Below are 21,466 nucleotides of genomic sequence, written 5' to 3' on the forward strand. Positions count from 1 at the left end.
GACCAGTTATTAATGAATACTCTCTGTTGCTTAGAATAATCCTGTTATTATCCTTAATACTACTGAACCAAATAAACTTGTTTACCCACAGTTTATTTATTCTTTTTGGATAAATTAAAAATGTTCTTCTGAATTACAGTGCTTGTAAAATTTAATTTCTTAAGTATTTACTGATTGGCTGTGTTAGTTCAATTTGAATTGAAGTATGTAAGCAGTGTATGTGTATACTTATGTACATACATATATATTGTTTTCATAATGCATATATGCACCTGTGCACCTTGAGTTATGACATATACTGTATGGTGTCAAAAACACACATTAGATGCAGTTTTTGAAGGACCCTCACTAATATTCCCAGAAGTTGTTTCTTCAAGGTATTGCGTAATTGTGTAATTAGGTTTGTTTAAAAAAATTAATCTTCACAAGCAGGTTGAAATTGTAAGCAAAAACTTAAACCACAGCTCTGAATTTTGCATTTAGTAATTTTTAGGTGATCTCTTCAAATACCTAGCTTTCAGTTTCTCACTGAAAAAAAAGCTCATTAAAAAGCTTTCAAAGTTATCAAAAGAAAGCTTTACGGAAAGAAAAACTGAGCTAGAAAGATCCTTATTGATACAAAGATACCATAAAGCATTATGAAACTTGCTATATACTAACATGAAGGTACTTAGACATACAAAACACATGCACTTTTCAATCAAGTTAAAAGAAACTGTCCTTTTCATTGCACCCAGTAAAATTATACAATAAAATCATACAGTATCATGAGGTGAATAAGCTATGGAAGTAGAGATACAAGTGGTTTCTGGGTTCCAAAAAACAAACACCTCTGTCAGATGAATAACCTTTTTCAAGTGGATTTGGAAAGTAAAACCTATCAGAGCTGTTCAGTGGCATATGCACAGGCATGAGGTCCCTCCATCTGTAGATGGAAAAAATACCCGTCTTGAATTGACTTCATCTTGTTTTTCTGACTAGACCGCTAATGTATCAGCACTTATACTCAAAGAAGAATGAACTCACCTGCCACCAAAACTGGCTCTTGATTCTAATCAAGATTCAAATCTTGCTGTATGATCCTAATGCTTTCAGCATAAGTAAGTCTCAGATTTTTGCCTATTCTTTGGTAGTTTATAAAGATCAGCTGTGGGTCTTGCTGTCTAGCCCACTTGGGGAACTTATTTCAGCCCATATTCATATACAGCTTAGAACAGATACAAACGACACAAAATTTATTTAATTACATTTAGATTGTGCGTCCCAGCTGCTTTCTTTTTTTCAACTGCAAGGCCAGAACCAGACCTGATCATAGCTCCAGGGCAGTTCTCTTAGCTAAAATGGGGAAGATAAAAGGTCTTTGAGATACCATGTCTCTCGGAGAAAATGTTTTATTACCTTTTACTGTATCTTCCAGCAGGACAACCTCTGCTGGCATCGGGGGCTTTGCAGAATGGATATGAAGAAAGAGAACAGTCCAAAAAGGAGGAGTAGCATTGGTGAGGCATTAAAAAGATGAAATAGAGAAGCAGATAGCTCTGAATGTACAACCTCATGCACTTTCAGGCACTTCATGATAAAAATATAAAGATTCTTCTTTTAATGAATTACCTGGGTACTGGAGACAGCTGTGTGCTTGTCTGACTTCAGAGATTAGCAAGTAGAGAGGTGAGTGTGAATTTACAGAACCCAGCTGTAGTTTAAGCTTACTGCAGGCTAATTCCTCTTGAGAACATTCATAATATGGGTGAAAAAATGGCTTTTGTAATGTAGCTGACTTCTTTTTGAAGTCAGCAGAGCTACCTGATGCAGCTCAGACAATATCTACTTACCAGGTTGTCTGTTCATATCTTGCTTACTGCTTATGAACTTCCCTGCACAGCAAAACCACTGTGGAAATCATACTCTGGGCTGAGAATTTTTGTGGTAACCTTCTTTTGTGGAAAATCAGAGCCACCTACTGTCCTAAAAGAGCATTATTCAAAGTAAAGTGTATGGGGTTTTTTATGTCTTGTTCTCTATCCTCAAAGGTTCTCCAGTGTTTGTTATTGACAGGATATTACTGCTGTGAACACGGGTGCAAAATTAAGTAAGTCTGTATATTTCTGGAAACAACATATAATTAGCATGAACAGCAAAATAAAGACAATTATGCAAATTTATACTGTGCATAGTGTGAGAATCGGGAAGAGATTCGGACAAACAGGTGGCTACAAGCATGCAAGGCCTAAAAAACTCTTTCAGTAAAATTATGAAAATTTCCTTGCAGTTATAATTGACTGCCTAATTACCTTCTTAGTCTTTATCTAAAAAAAGTCATGTTTAGGAAAGTACAATTTACTTCTGAACATGACTCAATGAAAAAAAAGAGAATGGCAGTATTCTTGTTTTATATTTCTTCCTCATTTCAGATCTGCTGTAATCAGGTAACACATCAAAAAAAAAAAAAAAAAAAAAAGCGAAAACCGTGCTCTGTGTTTTTGTATCTGGTAACTCTTTTAGCTCCGACAGTAGCCTATCAGAATCTTTACCAGCTGATACTTCTCCATGAGTAGTAAGTATTTCTGCAGGCCACATGTTTGCTGGCCAGTTGCCCTGGTCATAATGCTTAGACTGCTCCTACTAAATAATTTTCAGTCTTAACCACATGTAACTACATGAAACTGAACAGTTATGCCATTCAGAGACACAAAATACCTCATAAACCTAGGCTGTGATTCGGGAGGATGAAGAGAACCCTTCCAGAAAAGATGCACACTAATTAGTTTAGTTTGTGAGTATCCTTGTCATTTTCAGTGCTGTAGGAGTTGGCAGTGTCTTACACATATATGCAAATACGCACAATGCAAATAAGGCAGCATTTATGTGTAGGTTGAACCAAATGATTATAAATGAATTGGGGGATGTCTCCTGGGATTGGACATAAAGGTCTTGTAAACTGAAAATTTTATAAACAAACAGCTGTTGGGAAAATACCATTATGCTGTAATAGCTGCTATTAAAATCCATTAGCAATCTTGATGGCCTGTTTGAATTTGATGCATCATTTGCTCTGATGGCATCTTTCCTAAGATTTTTGTAAAATATATGTAGATTATGAAAGACAGGAGTAATAGCGTAGGAGATGAACATCCATTACCTGTTTTACTTGTACGTATCAGTCAAGCTTTGAAGACTGCTATGTATCCTCTCTAGTTCAAACACCAGTGCATGAACAGTAATTTGAACAGCTGCAAGCTTTCTCCATCATGGTAGGACAAACACACAGTTCTGTGGAGATGAAGCACTTCAATATTAGAACTCATGTTTTAGTCAATAAAACAAATGCACTGTGTTTCTTAAAAGTTTGTGCTCTTTTGTAATTGATACTAAAGTGCCAGATCCAGATAAGGCCCAGGATACCAACTGCCTAGAGAGGTGTAGCGTGCTGTGGCCTTCAGAGGGCTGTAGCTTCTGCTGCTGCTAAAATGAGTCAGGTTTCTAAGGAGATTTTGAAAAATCTATATTCCAAGAAAAACCTATATGCCAGGAAGTAGCTGTCATCTCTTCTCTTTGGAGAACAGTATATCTGAACTGTCCGTTCAGAAACACTTAACAAAAATCCCTATGAAAAGAGTTATCTGTCTGGGAGCTATTGTGGAGGTGTGGAGATCTTGTTCACAGATGCTCCAAGAGCACCATCTGGTGGATGAACAAGTGTTGAAAGATGAAAGCTTGATTCAAGCGTTTGGGTTTTAAACATGAGATAATCGCCTGCCTGCTCCCTCTTTTTTTTGTAATGCTTGTATATCAATTGTGTAGCTTCGGATATTACTTTTTTTCCTATTTCTTGTTGTATCTTGTGTTTCAGTGTTTTTGTCTATGATCATGTAGCTTATAAGCAGGGAGTTCAGTATTAATCTAGTACTGACTTGCATCTATTTTTTGAAGACATCTACTCATCACTACCTGACTCTAGCTTTTTTTTTCCCTTATCTTCTTTCTCCCCTGTTTTATCTGCATGCAACTTTTTGATAAAAGGAGTGACAGAGGATGCTGTGTCTTTTACCATTTTCTCTCTTTATTCCTCCTTTCCTCCTGACAGAACAGTAATATTGGAGATAAATCATGTGTTGTGTATAAAAACATTGCTTTGCCCAAATATAGAGCAGAGCCATGCTTAGTTCCTAAGATGGAGGTACAGGAGACAGCGAGTCATGGTCTTAGAATGAATAAAGGTAGATGGTAGCTGGTTACCGACAATATGGCTATGTGTCTTTCAAGCTGTAGGTATTTCCGTCACCTTTTCTTCTGTAGATTTGATTTGGGATTTAAAAAGAAAAAACAAAACTTGGTGAGATTTGTGATAAATTTTGTCATCAAAAGAGAGTTGTGTCATTTAGCATACACATGCAAGTTGTTAAAAGAGCTTTTACATTATAACTACTATCTACCGCATCTACATGCCCTTTCTGCAGCTTGCAGGAGTACAATATGCATTCACAGAAACACAGAATCACAGAATGGCTAGGTTGATCTAGAGATCATTCCATTTATGTGCCTCTTTGCGCAGAGTAATAGACCATTTTGCACAGTGTAGTGTAAAATTGAGGTAAAATGGAGGTAAATTTTCCAGAAGTTGGAGTAAGCATGTTCTAAAAATGAGGTAGTAGAGTAGAAAGCCTTAAATATGGGCCCATTTCGAGAAGGTGCTCTTGAACTTTTTTTTCTTTTTTCTTTTTTTCACTTTCAAGGGTGCCTTCGGTTCTGTCAATTCAGTAAGACGTAAATAGTATAAGTACATTCTGACTGGAAGAATATTAGCAATCTGAGTCACCTGTCTATTTATTTAAATGTTCAGATGACACAGATTAAGTGTTTGAAGGATTCAAACAAGACTTCAAAACCTTGAATTCTAAGCAGGCTACAGTGAAGTCAGTAGATCGGCAGCAGCAGAACATGTGGTAGGCAACATGCTTGCTTTGTTAAATACGATTTTGCTTTGGTGTTCTTATAGTTACTTATGCCTTTTCTCACTACATGGGAAAGCTACTTCAATGAAGATGCAATAACTGCACCATAAGCACTTATAAGAAGAGAGGAAATTAATGTCTTTAACTCATTCTTTACACCTATGCGTATGACTATGGCTAACTCAAGCATGCAGTGTTAGTTTGCTATATATTTATTGGTTTTATTGTTATTTTTATTTATTGAGTTTATATTTAAATATTTGTATTACTTTACTATTAGTTTCACTGTACAATTTGCCTGTCTCTCTATTCATGTAACTAAACTTTGGAAGCAAACAGATAAGGCTTTTTAAAAAAGTGCTTGGAAGAAAGCTGCAATGGCAGCTTAAGAGATACTTGTGCACGAAGTTGCATCAGCTTCCTTCTAATCATTGAAGGTTGCATATGATCATCAAGTGGAAATAGAATCAGATTATAAACTTATTCCTGCTGCTTTGGCCCTGAGGGAAGCTGGTTGTTAAACTACATTTACATGGTGGCGTCAGCAGAGCAGTCGTTCTGTGTCCAGTGTGGGTAAGCTCTCCAGATCTGGGACCTGGCCACTGTCTTGTCTTGCATCTTGGTTGTCTTAGTTGATAGGGACATCTTCTACCCATCTCCAAGGAGAGGAAAGCATACTTTCCTGAAGCATACATCTGAATAAAGCATATGTGCTGGAGAATTGGACCCTGAGGGGCAGTAGTTACTTAGAATCTGTCTGTGAGGCAAGAAGTCTTGCATGCAGTTTGTGTTTTGTTCTCAAATTAACCATCTTGGTGATAAACCCTGCTGTCTTGGCTGTAGTAAATGTAAAATAGAGGCAATGGTGCTACTGTTGAGCTTATGTTGAGATTATAACTGAGTGCACATCTTCAGACAGGCATATGCACAGAACTTTATCTTATCCTGGTTTTGCTTGTGTTGATAATGACTCTCATCTCTTCTGAAAGAACTGACTGTTTAACAAATGAGTTGCTAAAGGCATCTCACTTGCGTAATTGTAAAGGCTTATTAGAAATCCTTAGGAAAACTTGTGAGAAGACCTGAATAAGCAAGGAAAACAGCTACTTGTCCGTTTGTAGCTGTTTTCCAGATCAAGGCTGCTCCATGTTAACAACTGTGAAATGTTGAAGTTTGAAAGCCGTAGTGGTAGTGGTGGTGGTGGGGGGAAGGAGATATCAAATCAGTATCGGATTCACAAACAGTCCATGGACCGTAGGTCCGATCGCCTTCCTAGGAGCGAATCGAGTTCCCAAATAGTGTGATCACCTATAAGCTCGGCTCTGGCAGTATCGGATTCACGAACAGTCCGTGGACCATAGGTCCGATCGCCTCCCCCCAAACAAGTAGTCGAGTTCACAAACAGTATGATTTATTCAAATGCAACATTTACAAAGCAGGTTTTGGATGTCAGTACAGGAAATTCTCTACTAGAGTGTGGGGTTTTTCGCTAGCTCTGATGTACAAATGTGCAATTATCACTCACCCCAGAAGATGGGAGAGGGCTCTCAGTCTCGAGTCTCCTCAGGCGGCGCGCCAGTCCGAGGGCTGGAAAGGGGGATCAGCGCATCAACTGATCCAAGAATTACGATGGATTCTTCCCTCCTCACTCCTTAGTTTTCTCAGGCAGCGTCCTGACCTGAGGGGAGGGAAGGGGGATCAGCCTGTTGACTGACCCAGGCGTTACAATGGATTCTTCCCCCCACCTTTTCATCCTTAGTTCACCTTTAATACTTTTCTTTACGTTCAGGTGGAGCTTGAGTGACTAGAGTCATACTTAATATTGTTATTGATTGGTGAAAAAGTTTCTCGCTTTCATTTAAAGGTACAGTCAATCGAAAATCTAGAGCGCATGCTCAGTGAGGAGTGGTCGCACCTCGGAGGCAGGTAACTTTTGGGATGGAGGTGTGTTTTTGACATAATAATGAGCAAAGTTCAAGCTAAGTTCATCCAAAAGGAGTGATTTGCCACTTTTGCTGGCTCAGCACCGGACACGTTATCGTATATCTCCCATTAGACAGCCACCGTGCGGCTTAGCAGCGGCCCAGCAAAGGGAGAGCAACAGAGTTTGGCCGTGGTGTCTTCACCCCGCTCCATCCTCCGTTACTCCCCTTTGCAGCTGCGAGGAGGGCAAATTGCTCCTCCACGGTTCCCTGGGCAGCACAGAGTCCGTGCATACCAGCCATCCTGGAAGTGGCAACTGTGTAGCACCCCAAGCAGGCCTCTGTAATGCCAAAACTTCGGTTAGGCCCTAGTTTTCCTCTCAGTTCCTCTCAAACAATTCTTTCACAAACAATTCTTCCACAACAATGCAACATAGTCATTTTGCAGTTCAGCAAGAGTCCAGTAAACAAACCTTTAGGGCCAAATGGGTTTAAGCTAATTTACAACACATTTCTATATTTTGTGTTTATTTAGCAGAGAACTTAATGTTGATTTCCAAGAAATCTCTAAGTCAGGGGCCTGAGAAATACTGCGAAGAATGTCAGTGTAGGGAGCTGATCAGGCAAATGCTTACATGGGCATTATGGACTTGTGCAAAAATCCTTTGAAGTCAGAGAAAAGATTTCCATTAACTTTCAGTTTTTTGGAGTCTAAATTGACGTGTTCACTCAGGCTTGCAGAATGAATGCCTAATGCAAACTACTGTTTGTATTACTTGAAACCCAGAGACCCCAGCTAGACTGGAGGATTTCACAGAAAAAGGAGAGCCATGAGTCCATGGGATCCAGTAGGGGACAACATTTAGAATGGATAAAAGATAAAAACAGAATTAAGAGTTAGATACAATCAAAGATAGGTACAATCATAGATACAATGTTTTGCTAAAGGGTAGCTGTGTTTGCAAAGAGACTTGAGGCAAAAGACTTGGATCTTGCATGAACTTGGTTGAGGAGGGCTTCTGTCGATGAAACTCGTGCCTTTTTTATTGTAGTTCAATTATTGTGCTAAATCATTTGCTTATCTGTGTAAATAGAGTGAAATAGCTTTAATAGTTAAATAACTATAATTTATTCCTGTACAAAGATGTTATCATAGAAACATAGAATCATAGAATCATAGAATTGTTAAGGTAGGAAGGAATCTTTAGAGATCATCTAGTCCAAACCCCCTGCACACGCAGGGTCACCTAGAACACGTGGCACAGGATTGTGTCCAGGAGGATTTTGAAGATCTCCATATCAGGAGATTTCACAACCTCTCTTGTCAGCCTGTTCAAGTGCTCTGTCACCCTCACTGTCAAGAAATTTTTCCTGTGGAACTTATGGTGCTTCAGTTTCTGGCCATTTCGTGTAGTTCTGTTGGTGGCCACTACTGAAAAGAGGCCAGCACCATCCTCCTCACTGCCTCCCTTGAGGTACTTAAAGACACTGATTAGATCCCCTTTCAGCCTTCCCTTCGTCAGGCTGATCAGGCCCAGCTCTCTCAGTCTCTCCTCATGGGACAGATGTTCCAGGCCCCTGCTCATCCTCGTAGTCTGCAGTGGACTCTCTCCAGCAGCTCCACATCCCTCTTGTGCTGTGGAGCCCAGAACTGGACACAATACTCCAGATGTGGCCTCACCAGGGCTGAGTAGAGGGGCAGGATCACCTCCCTCGACCTGCTAGAGACGCTCTTCTTAATGCATCCGAGGATCCCATTGGCCTTCTTGGCCACGAGGGCACACTGCTGCCTCATGGTCAACTTGTTGTCCACCATGACACCCAGGTCTTTCTTCGCAGAGCTGCTCTCCAGAAGGTCAGTCCCCAGCCTGTCCTGGTGTCTGGAGTTATTCCTCCCCAGGTGATAGACCTTGCACTTGGCCATGTTGGATTTCATGAGATTTCTCACTGTGCAGTTGTCCAGTCTGTCCAGGTCCCTCTGGATGGCAGCGCAGCCCTCTGGGGTATCAGCTACTCCTCCCAGTTTGGTATCATCAGCAAACTTGCTGAGGGAGCACTCTCTGCCTTCATCCAGGTCATTGATGAATAAATTGAACAGGACTGGACTGAGGACTGACCCCTGGGGGACACCACTAGCCTCCAACTAGACTCTGCACTGCTGATCACCACCCTCTGAGCTCTGCCGTCCAGCCAGTTCCTAATCCACCTCACTGTGCACTCATCTATCCGACACTTCCGGAGCTTGCCCAGGAGGATGTTGTGAGGGACAGTGTCAAAAGCCTTGGTGAAGTCGAGATAGACGACATCCACCTCTCTCCCCTCATCTATCCACCTGGTCATTCCATCATAGAAAGCTATCAAGTTAGTCAAGCAAGATTTCCCCTTGGTGAATCCATGCTGACTACTCTTGAGCACCTTCTTGTCCTCCATATGCCTGGAGACAACAGCCAGTATGAGCCGTTCCATCACTTTTCCGGGGACAGAGGTGAGGCTCACTGGCCTGTAGTTGCCTGGGTCCTTCTTCTTGCCATTTTTGAAGACTGGCATGACATTGGCCTTCTTCCAGTCCTCTGGCACCTCCTCTGTTCTCCAGGATCTTTCAAAGATGATGGAGAGCGGCTTAGCTATGACCTCTGCCAGCTCACTCAGCACTCTTGGGTGCATCCCATCAGGGCCCTTGGTTTTGTGAGTATCGAGTTTCCTTAGGTGCTCTCTGACCCAATTTTCCTCTGCGTAGGGCAAGTCTTCTTCGTCTCTAGGGTCGGGGATTCCAGAGGGCTGCCCTTGGTAAACACTGAAGCAAGGAAGGCATTCAACAACTCTGCTTCTTCTGTGTCTTTTGTAGGGCACTCACCCCATTCACCAGTGGACCCATGTTTTCCCTAATCCTCCTTTGCCATTGATATCTTGAAATGTTTAATGTGATCTTGAAATGTTTTGCATTAAGTAGCCAAGTAAATGTGATGAATTCACAAACAAGATCAGCAAATCAGAATTTAAAGTTGTCATTTAATCTTTAGACAGCTTGAAGGTAAGGAGACTTTAAGGGATTAGAAATTGCTGTAAGTTTTGGTAAGGGAACCAGAAAATCAAAATGTGTGAATACGTTGTTAGCTTTAGGTGTATCTGCATGGCTGCCTTGATGTGGAAGAAACATTCAAATTGAACAAAAATATTCCCCAGCAGTGCCTTTCCCTTTCCCTTTCCCTTTCCCTTTCCCTTTCCCTTTCCCTTTCCCTTTTTTCCCCTTCCCCTTCCCCTTCCCCTTTCCCCTTCCCTTTTCTGCTTTCCCCTTCCCCTTTCCCCTTCCCCTTTTTCCTTCCCCTTTCTCCTTCCCCTTTCCCTTTCCCCTTCTCCTTCCCCTTCCCTTTCCCTTCCCCTTCCCCTTCCTTTTTTCCTCCTCTTTCTCTTTCCTCTTCCCCCTCCCCTTTCCCCTTTCTTCTTCCCCCTCCCCTTTCCCCTTTCCCCTTTCCCCTTTCCCCTTTCCCCTTTCCCCTTTCCCCTTTCCCCTTCCCCCTTCCCCTTCCCCTTCCCCTTCCTTTTCCCTCTCCCCTTCCCCTTCTCCATCTCCCTTTTTTGGTAGCTAACTAATCATTTCATGTTAAGTATCATTCTCTTCTAGAAGAAATTGGTTGGAGATATAGTGTTATCCAAAAAGTTTTTTTTTTTTTTGAGTGATTTGACTCCAAGCTTTCCAGTACCATCTAAAATATTTCTGTTCTTTTTATAGTCCATTCTAGGCTAAAAAAAACAGGTGTTTTCATATGAAATAAGTGTTTAAGATAAAATGATTTTTGGGGTGTGCCATATTGAACTACAGACTTCCTTCTACTTCCTATATACTATTTTTCCCCTTTTAATTTTGTTAAGGAAAGGGGAAGCTTGTAGAAATATGGTACATTGAAATTTTGCTAGGCCGATTCCCAGGAAAAAATGATCCCTATCCTTTGCAGGGACATTTGCAGGCCACTTCTTTGGAAGCTGAAGCTGAAGTAGGAAGCCTATTTCAGGAAAGGATAGCTGTTTTCTCTCCTTTTCCAAAGAGTACTAGGGCCAGGGTTCACTTTCATTGTACAGAAAATAGCATTAACACCTTGAAGACTAACTAATCTATGTCATCTCTAAGTGTGCTTTCGGTTCAACAACTGATGATTTATTAGCTTGAGTGGAAGTAATTTCCAAAGATTTGGTGAAAGTTAGCTTCTGTGACAGGCAGAGAGGATGTGTTATATATACACATTATGTGTATGATGGAAATGGTATAAATTGCATATCATTTTTTCTGACTGTGAAAACAGTATCTACTTACAATACTGCTAGCTCCTTGCTGTTGTGTTTTTAGAGTAGATCTAATCCTGCTGTCTCCAAACAAAAGGTATCTCTCTGCAAGAGAGAAAAATGCAGCTCCATTCCACTGTAGTGTTAATGTATAAGATACAATACATTATGCCAAACAAAACTGTAAGTTTAAGGGAAAATGGCAACTGAATGCTTTAGTTGTATTTTTCATGAACCAAGTCTTCATTTCCAGTTTAAGTAGCAAACACTAAAAATGCCTAGAATAGCTCAGCAGTTTTAAACCATCCTGTCTTGGCATTTTGTTGTCTTCCATGATTGTATCTTGAGGAAGAATTAACATTTTGATACAACATTCCTTTGTGGATTTGCAGTGGTTAAATCAATAGTTAATGAGGTTCGTCGTATAATTTGAGCTGCTAGTTTGTTTATGCTAGACCAACTTTATCCATACTCCAAACAAATTATCTCTTATAATCACCAGCCTGAAGATAAATCTCTAAATGTTTTTCTGATGATAGTGCTGTGGTTGGCAGGTGTTAGAAGTGCCTCCCAGGGACAAAGATTGAAGATAGGCTTGTTCTCACAAATCCTTCAGGCGAGGTTGTTTAGCTTTCTCTCCTGTCATCTGCAGAGGAGCCTTGTATGGTGCCCTGCTAATGAAATCTAATAGGCAAAGGTCATATATCTTTATGAAGAAAAATGCAAAGCTGGTGAGTGATAAATGTGCTCCATGGGATTCAATGGACGATGCTCAGCAATAAAATCCGTGTTTAAACAGTGTTTCAGACTGCTCAGCATAGCTCTATTCTTTGTGCCTTAACTACTTTTTATAACAATTCTCATTACCAGGGAGGTGATTAGATAAATATAAAAACAGTTGAGTATGACTGCAAACTTGACTGCATGATAAAACCATAGGTGGGGACTTTAACTGGAGAATTCATTTTCAGTTTTGATAGCATAAAGTATATCATGGCTCCACAAAAAAAGACTAAAATACTGAATTTAAATATGAAAACTCTTTCAACGAATAATAGAAGCATACCAGATAGTCTGAAGATTTAGGTGGATTCTGGATTCATAGAGCTGTAAATCAAAACTATCTTTGTTGAATATCAAAATATCAAAAATGTGAAATGGAAGCAATGCATTCAGGTATGAGATTGCATAAAAGAATACAAGTCAGTCCCTTTAAGAAATTGCTAATCTGAAGTCAGAAAGAATTAAATAAATCAGATATTGTTGAATCACTGCTGTTTTTGGAGAAGTTACCAGTTCATTTGCTATAGTTATACTGCTGAGCTAAGAGACAGTTCAATAAATCAACTCAGGCTTGATGGATTCTACAAACCATTGCAATGAGTGCGTAGAAGAGAGAGAAATCTCTTAGTATTCCCTCTCTGACAAAAGGGTATGCAAAGAGCTTGAATGGATGAATGGTTGATTAATTTTGCCAGAAATTTTCTTGACAGCCAGAAATGTGTTTTTCCATTACCATGTTTGCATGGGAGTTATATTGTAAGGTATGAATTATTACATATAAATTTACACCTGAGACTTAGCTGGCTAAAATAGGCATTTTGTGGTCAGTGTATATGTTTGTGATGTTTCTATGTGTTTTAATTCATCAGCCTAGCAAATCACCCTCTTGCTTCATTAATCAGTCAACGGTGATATCAAATATAGTATGTGATTAAATATTAACCTTGTGACCGAAGTAATATATTGTATCTTTTTTGAGAATATTGTTCAATTGGTTTACAAGCTCCTGAAAAAAATAGATGGAAATTTTTAACATAGGATCAGAAAACAAAATAGTATAAGGGAAATTTAAAAAGATTATTACTGTTCTATCTCCATGGCCTATTGACTGCTAAGGTATGATATTTCTTTATTTTTTCTTATTAATTTCTGAAGCAATTAATGTATTAAATTATGTATACAATATTGAATCTTAGTGATTTTTTCCTCTGCATTTTGTATATGGTTTAGGTGTATTTTGTATAGAGAATGTTTGCTTTTAAGGGTATAGCATGAGCAGATCCCTTTGATTCCTTTGCTTCTATTCTTTGGTTATTTGTAATTATGGTTGCAAAATAAGAGATCTCTTTTTCCAAGCAGTTTTCTCCAGAAAGCTTGTAAATACTTCTTCCTTCAAAATGAATTAGTGGGAATACATTTTAATGTTGTGTAAGTACATTTTCCTGTAGTTCTTTGCTTGTAGGCAAAAGTCATATCATTAGTATTACAAGTTTTCTGATTGGTCCCTTTAATTATTTTACACATGTACGGTTTAGGAGAGGCACTTGAAGAAATAAGGTGACATTTTAGCCTCTAAAATGGAAAATAAACTCTATTTTGCTGTATTTTGAGTTTTTGACCCCCAAACTACTTCAGTTGTCAACAAAGCTAAAAAATGGTTATTCTGTTCATGTTTGAGACACAGTGTTTATATTACGGTAAACATCCATTAATAAATGGAGAAATTGCAAGCTCGTTGAATCTCTTCCCTTGACAATAGAAATAAATAAGGACTTTTCGCTTCATCCCACTAGATTAGATGATCCCTTTTTGATTCTTGTGCTGCAACTAAACTTTATGTCTTCCAGGTTTTGTGATAGCAGACATCTAATATCTTCATATCATCCCAGGGCATACCACAGCAGTGTTTATATCCCTAGAATAGGCACTTAATGTTTGTCTCATGCAGGAACTACAACGCCTTATCAAAACGACTCCTGTCCTGGTTTATCATGTCCTTTGAACATATGCTCAGGGAGCTGACTGAGTGCTCTCTCCTGTGGGAGTGCATGGAAAACAGGGAGCTTTTGAACCTTTTGTGTTTCTGGGACTAGGCTCATAGAAAGAATCAGGGAAGTTAGTTATGCACCTCAGTCCAAGGGTTATTTGCTGTTCTTTCAGGAGAAGGTAAAATCCGAGTAGTAATTTTAGGTAGTGATTTCTGCTGAAGACAGGTAGTCATCCACTGAGGCAATGAACGCTCAAAGTTATATAGGCCGTTATGGTATCCTTTTGATAGGTGCAGACATAGTATTTCAGCTACTAAATTCAAAGCTGGCTACTTGTCTCATCTAGCTCCAAAAATATGGAATAATGTAGCTCATGTTTGGCTGGGTAACTTTCTTCTGGAATTTTGAATTGAGCATGAATGAATTGAGAATTTCCAGGCTTTCTTTGAAGTTCTGAGCTGTGCCGAGAACCTGTCAGACACTGACATATTGATCAGTTTGAGCACAGATCAAAATGCACAACTGTGATTTTGAATACAGAGAATTTGCCCTTGTATCAAGTGTGGATAAAAGCTGTTTAGCCAAGGTCTCCATTCATAAATTGTGGATTACTGTTAGGAATAAACAGAAAAGGTACTGGCGCTGTAGAAAAGATTCAAGCATAGTTTCATTGAGACAAGTGTGATAATTTCTCTTATTATAGTTGAATTCTTCATCTTTGCTATATCTTTTAGTTTTACTACCTTCAATAAAAATGAAGTATCCTGTGAAAGTGAGGAGGTCGATGCTAAATAGAAATTCACCACAAGGTAGTGTCTCAAAATGCTGTCCTTTCTGCTTAAATTTCTTCCTAATCTTATTTATAACTAATCTAAGCTCAGGATGCCCAAACTTACAATGTAATAGGGGCCTGAGCATAACACAGACAACTGTTCTGCATTTTGGCTTCTAGTTGCTTTTTAGAAACTTTATGCAGCAGCTTTAATAGGGAAGGGACAGAAACGGAAAACAGAATTAGCTGTTACTTTTGTTATTTATGAGCTCAGAATATGTGAGAATTGCAGAACTTCTGTTTGGTAGATTGAAATGTACACCAGAAAAAAAAAGTCTTTACTTTCAGAAACAGTGAATTTTGTACAGTATTATCACCAGTAATGTTGATACACATTAAAAAGAGGTAAAATAGTGTATATGCTCTTGTCTGACTCTGGGATAGTTTTGTAAACACTTACACTGTACTTTTTCCTCTTCTTAGTGACCTTACCTGAAAACTTTTTTAAAAAATGGACCATCTTTCTTGCTTTTTAGCTTTTTTTTTCCTTTTTTTTTTTTTTTTCTTCAGGAGGGGGGCATCTAGTAATTAGTAGACTTTACAGCAAATGGCACACAGACTGCTAGCTCTGCATGTGTGCTGTAACATTGGTGTTTACCCTATTATATTGCAATTTAAGTATGTCATAAAGTTTTATCAGTGATCACATAGAAAGAAACTGAAATACAGAAGTATTGACCATGAAATATTAAGAAGATACGGTGAGAAGCAGTATGCATTGGCTTCTGGATCATGATAATTGCTTTGATTGTGGAAATTTTAATGTGATACAGTGATATTCCTCATTTATATTTTGTGATGGTTGGGTATTTTTAGCAAATGAGTTGTCAGCAGAAAGGCTTCATTAGACCCATCAGGGTATCTGCCCATGAATAACGAATCCCAAACTGTACTGACAGTTTCCTTGAGCCAAAATGATGGAGCACCTCTGACAAAAGCCATATTGTGCTCTCCATGTGAGAAGTGTGAAGAACAAAAGAGACAGTTTGTTCTTAATTCGGTCAGGTTAATATTGACACAGTTAGCTCAGAAGAATCAGAAGTGTGTGTAATGTACTTTTACAGCGATCACTTGGGTAATTGACTGTTTGTTGTCATGAATCAGAAAGTGTGACTGGAGGGAGAGAGAAATTACAAATGCTTTTTGAGTATTTCTCAGAGATGTTTCTTCTTTAACATGATCATTGTGTTTGCAGTCATGTTAATTGTTTGGCTAAAAGCAAGATTCCTATAAGAAAAGGAAGTTTCAGAGTAAGAAATTTAATTTCTGCCAGTAGTATACAGCCTACACAAAATTGGCATAGCATTTCACAATAGAAGTGAATATAACGAGTCGTATTCAAGTATGTTCAGAAGTCTGTGGCTTTTTTTAAGCAATAGTTTACCAGGATAATAGAACAAAAAGGTGTCATTTTGGAATGTTCAGTCTATTTTTATAGTACTGCATAAACTTTCTATATATATTAGATGAAACAAATGAAAAAAAATTATTACATATGCTGGCTTACTAGATTTTTCCACCATCTGTATTGCTGGTAACTATATTGCCAATCCACTTGTAAAATATGTTTAGATTCTATTTATTTCAAATATATTCCAAATCAAATATACTTACTGTCCATTCTTTTGTTATAGGCTATTTAAGGGCATTATGGCAACCAATAATGCTTATACATGCTGTTTACCTGCTGTGCACTGTGCAAATATTAATTTTTAAGCCAATAGAAAATAATGAACTAAAAGAAAATGCTAAAAAAAAAAAGAACTGCTGCCTGACCGTTGTCATGGTTTGGCGGTATCTCTGTATTTTTACTACAGTATCTCATCAACAGCATATTTTACAGTGCTTATGGTTAATTTGGGATGTAGCAGCTTAAATGTTGAAATGATTAGCATTTTTCCATTTCTGAAGAAAATGTTTTATTTTCTGTTAGCATTTGCAATACATGCAGCATTATGTTTGTTTACTTAAGTTTAGCAAATTTCTGGAAGAAGCCATATGTCTACACTATCTTTCAATATATAGAGTTTGCTAATTTATGAGAGTTTCTTGTTTATGCAAGTCTTTATTTATCTGAATGTTTAAATGCTTATGAAAGTGTTGTTTGAATTATGTAGTTTCTATTTAAAAGACTAAACTTTATGAATGTCTGAGGGTTTTTGCTTAGCTAAAATAAGTTTTTAAAATATATTAATTGCTTTAACAAAATACCTCCGTTTATTTAAAAATAATTAATTTAAAGCTTTGATTAATAATCTGGTTAACAAAAGAAAAATAATGAGGTAGATCATGGTGCTATTAGATGTCTAATTTGATCTTTCTTTTATTGAGTAGCTTAATTAATAGCGTTTTCCATCAAATTTATTCTTTGGCCTATTCTTTGATGCAATTTGTAAATTAATTGTGTTTCCGTTAAACACATTTTCCTTCAATGTGCGGCATGGTGCTAGCACCTCAGCTCCTTCCTGTAGCTCTGTGAGGCTGCTCATCACTTGCTAGCAAGGCTGGCTACCTTGCCACGTGCTGCTTATTGCACTCTGCCGTTTTGTCAGTCTTGATGCTTGTTCTGGCATGCACAGTCCATGGTTTTGAACAGTATCAGGCAAAGCCGTCTACTCTATGGGCAGGAAGTTTGTATTAGTGACTGTGACAGGCAGCTGTTGCTGTATAGTTTGACCTCTTTTATGAAGATATATTTTGGAAATTCCCATGTAGTTTTGTGCTTACTAATATTGCTATGTTGCACATATTAGGTGTATACTCAGTGCTCTCAGATTGCATAAATGAAGGTGGTGCTCTTTGTTTTCAACAGAGCTCAATACTGAAAAATTCATGAACACAAGTAAAATTGATTCTCTTGCAACTATTGCAGTTACTGTGAGTCTAACATCTGAAATCAGTTATTTCAAAATAACTTCCTAATCTTAAATCACAGTTCAAGGATTTATGTATGGGCACTTTCAGGCTTCCTTTGTCCTGCCAGGCATGAAAGCAAATGAAGATTACTATGAGAAAGATTGATCTTCACTTTAGTAGTCTGGTTTCCGAGGTACCATCAATATTTTGAAAAAAAAAAAAAAAAGTTTATGACAAATATGCAAAACCAACTTTGTTTACTTCTGTGAATGAGAAAAAGAAAAAAATGTAAATGTATAGTCATAGGCATTCTGATCTCTCACAGGTCATTTGTTGATATTGTTATAAATTACCAATTCAGAATCTTTTAAAAAATTATTTAAAGATGAATTTAAATAGCATAAAGCAAACATTTAGAATGTCTTTGTTCATGCTAGCAGACTTGCCAGCAGTCTGCATTTCAGATACCACTTGAAAATGAGATGAAACAAAAATTCACTTCTTTCAAATATGCCAAATTTCTAGATACTTTTATGTCTGTGAGTGTGTGATCTTTTATCTATAAATACTCCTAAGCTTGTGTGACTGTGTTTAGCTTTCTGAGTTCTGATTTCAGTCAAACTAATTACAAGCACAAGGATATGCATTAATGCTTGATATGTTCCAAATCATGTGAACCCTATAAAACTTTTAGGGCAGCACATAGCTCGTGATTGCAGCCCTATCACAGCTTGTGTTGAGTGAAGGTGGTTGCTCTAGCCACCGTATTTGCGAGTCTAATGCTGTGTAATATTTAATCTCATTTTATGCCATTTGGGACATAATTGTTAATTTTGCTAAATACATACCTTTAACATCTTGGCTACTAATGCAAAAATAGTCCCATTCAACTGAGCATCTTGTTTGCCCACAAAGGAGAAAAGGGACGTGTAGAACAATACTGATCTCCTTGTATACCTTGCATGCAGTAGAGAGACTGGTAGCATGATCAGTGTGGATCTTTGTGCTTTTCTCAGTCATCAGCCTCCTGAGAACCTCAGAAGAGATAGTGCACACTGTGAGCGAGTAGTAGTAAGATTGAGAGCATGTGAGAAATGCAGAGAACCTCAGGTAGCTGAATCAGGTAGTGATGTAGGCAGTACAGACCTGCTAGTGTTTAAGTTAGCGTGGCCCAGCGCGTAGCTCTTCAGCTCAACTAATCCAGCTGGGATTTATATTTGAGAACTTCCCCAGTTACAACAGAAACCTACTGATGCCCATCGCTGAATCACTTTTCCAGCGTTTCTCTTGACTCTAAGATGCAAATCGGCAGAAAGCAGGACACAACGCAGATTCAGGCTCACTACCATAGCCATTTTAGCTCTTTCTTTCCTGCTCTGACTGGAAAAACTGACCTGTGATTGTATGGCTTTTGGTGCCACACTCTTGCGGTGCTAACTGCTCCCCACCACCAAGGAGCTGCTAGCACAGGAACGTTACATTGTGCTCTGTTCTGTCCCTTGTCTTGCTTTTTGATACTTTGAATGGTTCTTAGCCTTAATTCATAGAAATTGGTCTACAGTAGTCCTGCATGCCTATAGTGATGACCCAGTTGCTAGTGCTTCTAGTGGGGCAATTTTCCCTTCAAACATGGGCAAGTTTAAAGGTTATGTGTCGAAACGCTGTAGGAGGGAGGATTATCTGCACTTTCCACCCTACTGCTTGCTGAAAGCCAAGTGCTAGCTGCCACAAAGACAGAAATCTCCCATCCCTGTGACTTTTATAAGGCTTTCAGTTCAATTTGATGATTTTAACAGAAACTTTCTAATTCTTTATTTAACATGATAAAAGCTAAGGATAATATAGATGCTAAAATATCATATAGCTTTAAGACTTTTTTTTTTTTTTTTTACAATTACCATTTATTTACGTTATGATCAGCTGTAAAACACTTTGCAGACTAGACCCTTGCTTGGAATGTAGCCTTACCTTTGAGTACTTACTCTGCTTGAATTGGCTGTGAGCAGGCGGCTGAGATGAGCAGCTCTCAGGGATCCTCAAGTGATTTTGAATCTGCTGTAGTGCAGAATTTTTGTTCCAATACATTGTGATTATCCCAGTTGCTTTTAAGCCTGGGTAACTGCAGTCACTTCTGTATGCTCAGGCACATTTTGGTGCTTTTATAACATACCCAATACTTAAAACTTCATAAAATATCACCTATTTGGACATTCAGATCTTATTCATAACAATTCCTCACCACAACCGCCTATTCAAATTTCACTTGTGAACATTACAGCAGCAAACTGACAGCTCAGTTTTGTTTGTGCAGTACTCTGTATAAAGTTCACATATAACTCACTGGTAGGTACTATGCAAACATCAAAGTGGAATTTCATGTCTGAGCTAGAAAAAAAAAGAAAATCCTTATTAGACTGTTTTGAAATTAGAAAGATTTTTTTAAGTTTAACTTAAAGGGAGGGAACACATTTTGTGGACATATTTGAGCAGATTAATAAATAGTATTTGTATATATGTAACTAAAACAGTAATTTATCAGGTAGAAGACAGATGTGAGGGGATACCATGCCAATCTGCATATGCAGTTGTGTTGTGTTCATGATGAACTGCTGTTTATTCAGGGCCACTGTAGCTTAGCAGCATCAGAAGAACTATTACAGCACATGACATTGTGCTTAGCAAGGAGACAACAATAAATTAACTCAAATATAAATAGCAGAAACATGAAAAAGAATAATATCCTGAGACTTTTCGTTCATTATTTCACTGGCAGTTGTCAGAACTCGGAACTGAAGACAAAGATTTGTATTTTGTGCTTCATGCCCTCAGGTCAGAAAGAGTAATGCGTTGTTTATGTTGTAAAATCTGAATGACTTTGTGTAACCCTGATCAAAGAGTAAATGAGAACAGGAACAATAAATATAATGTTTGCATTCACTCTATGCATTTTTATTGGATGAAAATAGCCATAGTGACACAAACTGGTTTTAAAATCTCTTTGTACCAGAAATGGCTATTTTTTTTAAAGCAGACTGCAGTTTTGACAAATGAAAAGAATCCTGCTATCAGTTACAGCCATTGATATGTCTGAATATTTCTGACTGTTTTCATCATAGATCTGGGTGAAAATAGCAATAAAAGTGTATTGTTGCTTAATATATAATTTCTCATCATTTTTCAGGACTGCGTGTTACACAGGAGTCTCCTTGGTGATCTGAAAGCATTCATAGATAAATACGGGTTTGATGTACTTGTCATTTTGGCCAACTATTTGTCAGATGAGGAGGAAACAAGACGACATATAGCAGTATATTCAGAAAACTTAGAACTGGGCAGTCAAGTAAGTACCTGGAAGAAGAATCAAATAATATATTTTCTGGAGAAAAAGTGAATTCTTTAAAATATGATGATAATCTGTTGTATAATTAAGGGGGGCTATTAAGTTGGTTGGCGTATGAGTAGCTGTTTGAAATGACTGTACTATTTGCATGATGCAAAATAAAAGATTCCAATATTACTGAATACTTCAGACCAGTCAAACAGAAAGAGTAGGTGCTCACAAAAAGTACAGAAAGAGAGAAAAGGGAATTTTCAATTTATCTAAACTAGATTTTTTTTCATAGTTGTTTTGACTTGGTTTTGTATTGTGTCCTATCCGAGGGAGTTTTCTGAAAAGGAGACATGAACAAACACATTATAAAAGTTGATAACTAGGTTTGTGTGTATTCTTCTCTAAAGAATTTATGCTCTAAAATGATGCCAAATTATTGCTAGAATTTTAGTATTTCTAAAGACAGATGCATTTTTTTTCATGATACTCATCCTCAAATAGAAAAAAATCACCACTCTGACAAC

The 21,466-nt window shown here is 38.1% G+C and overlaps 1 protein-coding gene across 1 annotated transcript in view; it reads left to right on the plus strand.

Annotated features, from left to right (window-relative positions):
• Positions 1-21,466, plus strand: part of PRUNE2 (prune homolog 2 with BCH domain) — a 134,353-nt gene that overhangs the window by 59,618 nt on the left and 53,269 nt on the right. Inside the window, exon 7 of the mRNA XM_088522079.1 lies at positions 20,793-20,951. Within this exon, the coding sequence (XP_088378205.1) occupies positions 20,793-20,951 (159 nt within the window). The remainder of the gene's footprint in view (positions 1-20,792; positions 20,952-21,466) is intronic.

Source organism: Tinamus guttatus, unplaced genomic scaffold (assembly GCF_059628265.1).
Source record: "Tinamus guttatus ecotype Peru unplaced genomic scaffold, ASM5962826v1 Tinamus_guttatus_pri_ptg000146l, whole genome shotgun sequence".
NCBI classification, from domain to species: Eukaryota; Metazoa; Chordata; class Aves; order Tinamiformes; family Tinamidae; genus Tinamus; species Tinamus guttatus.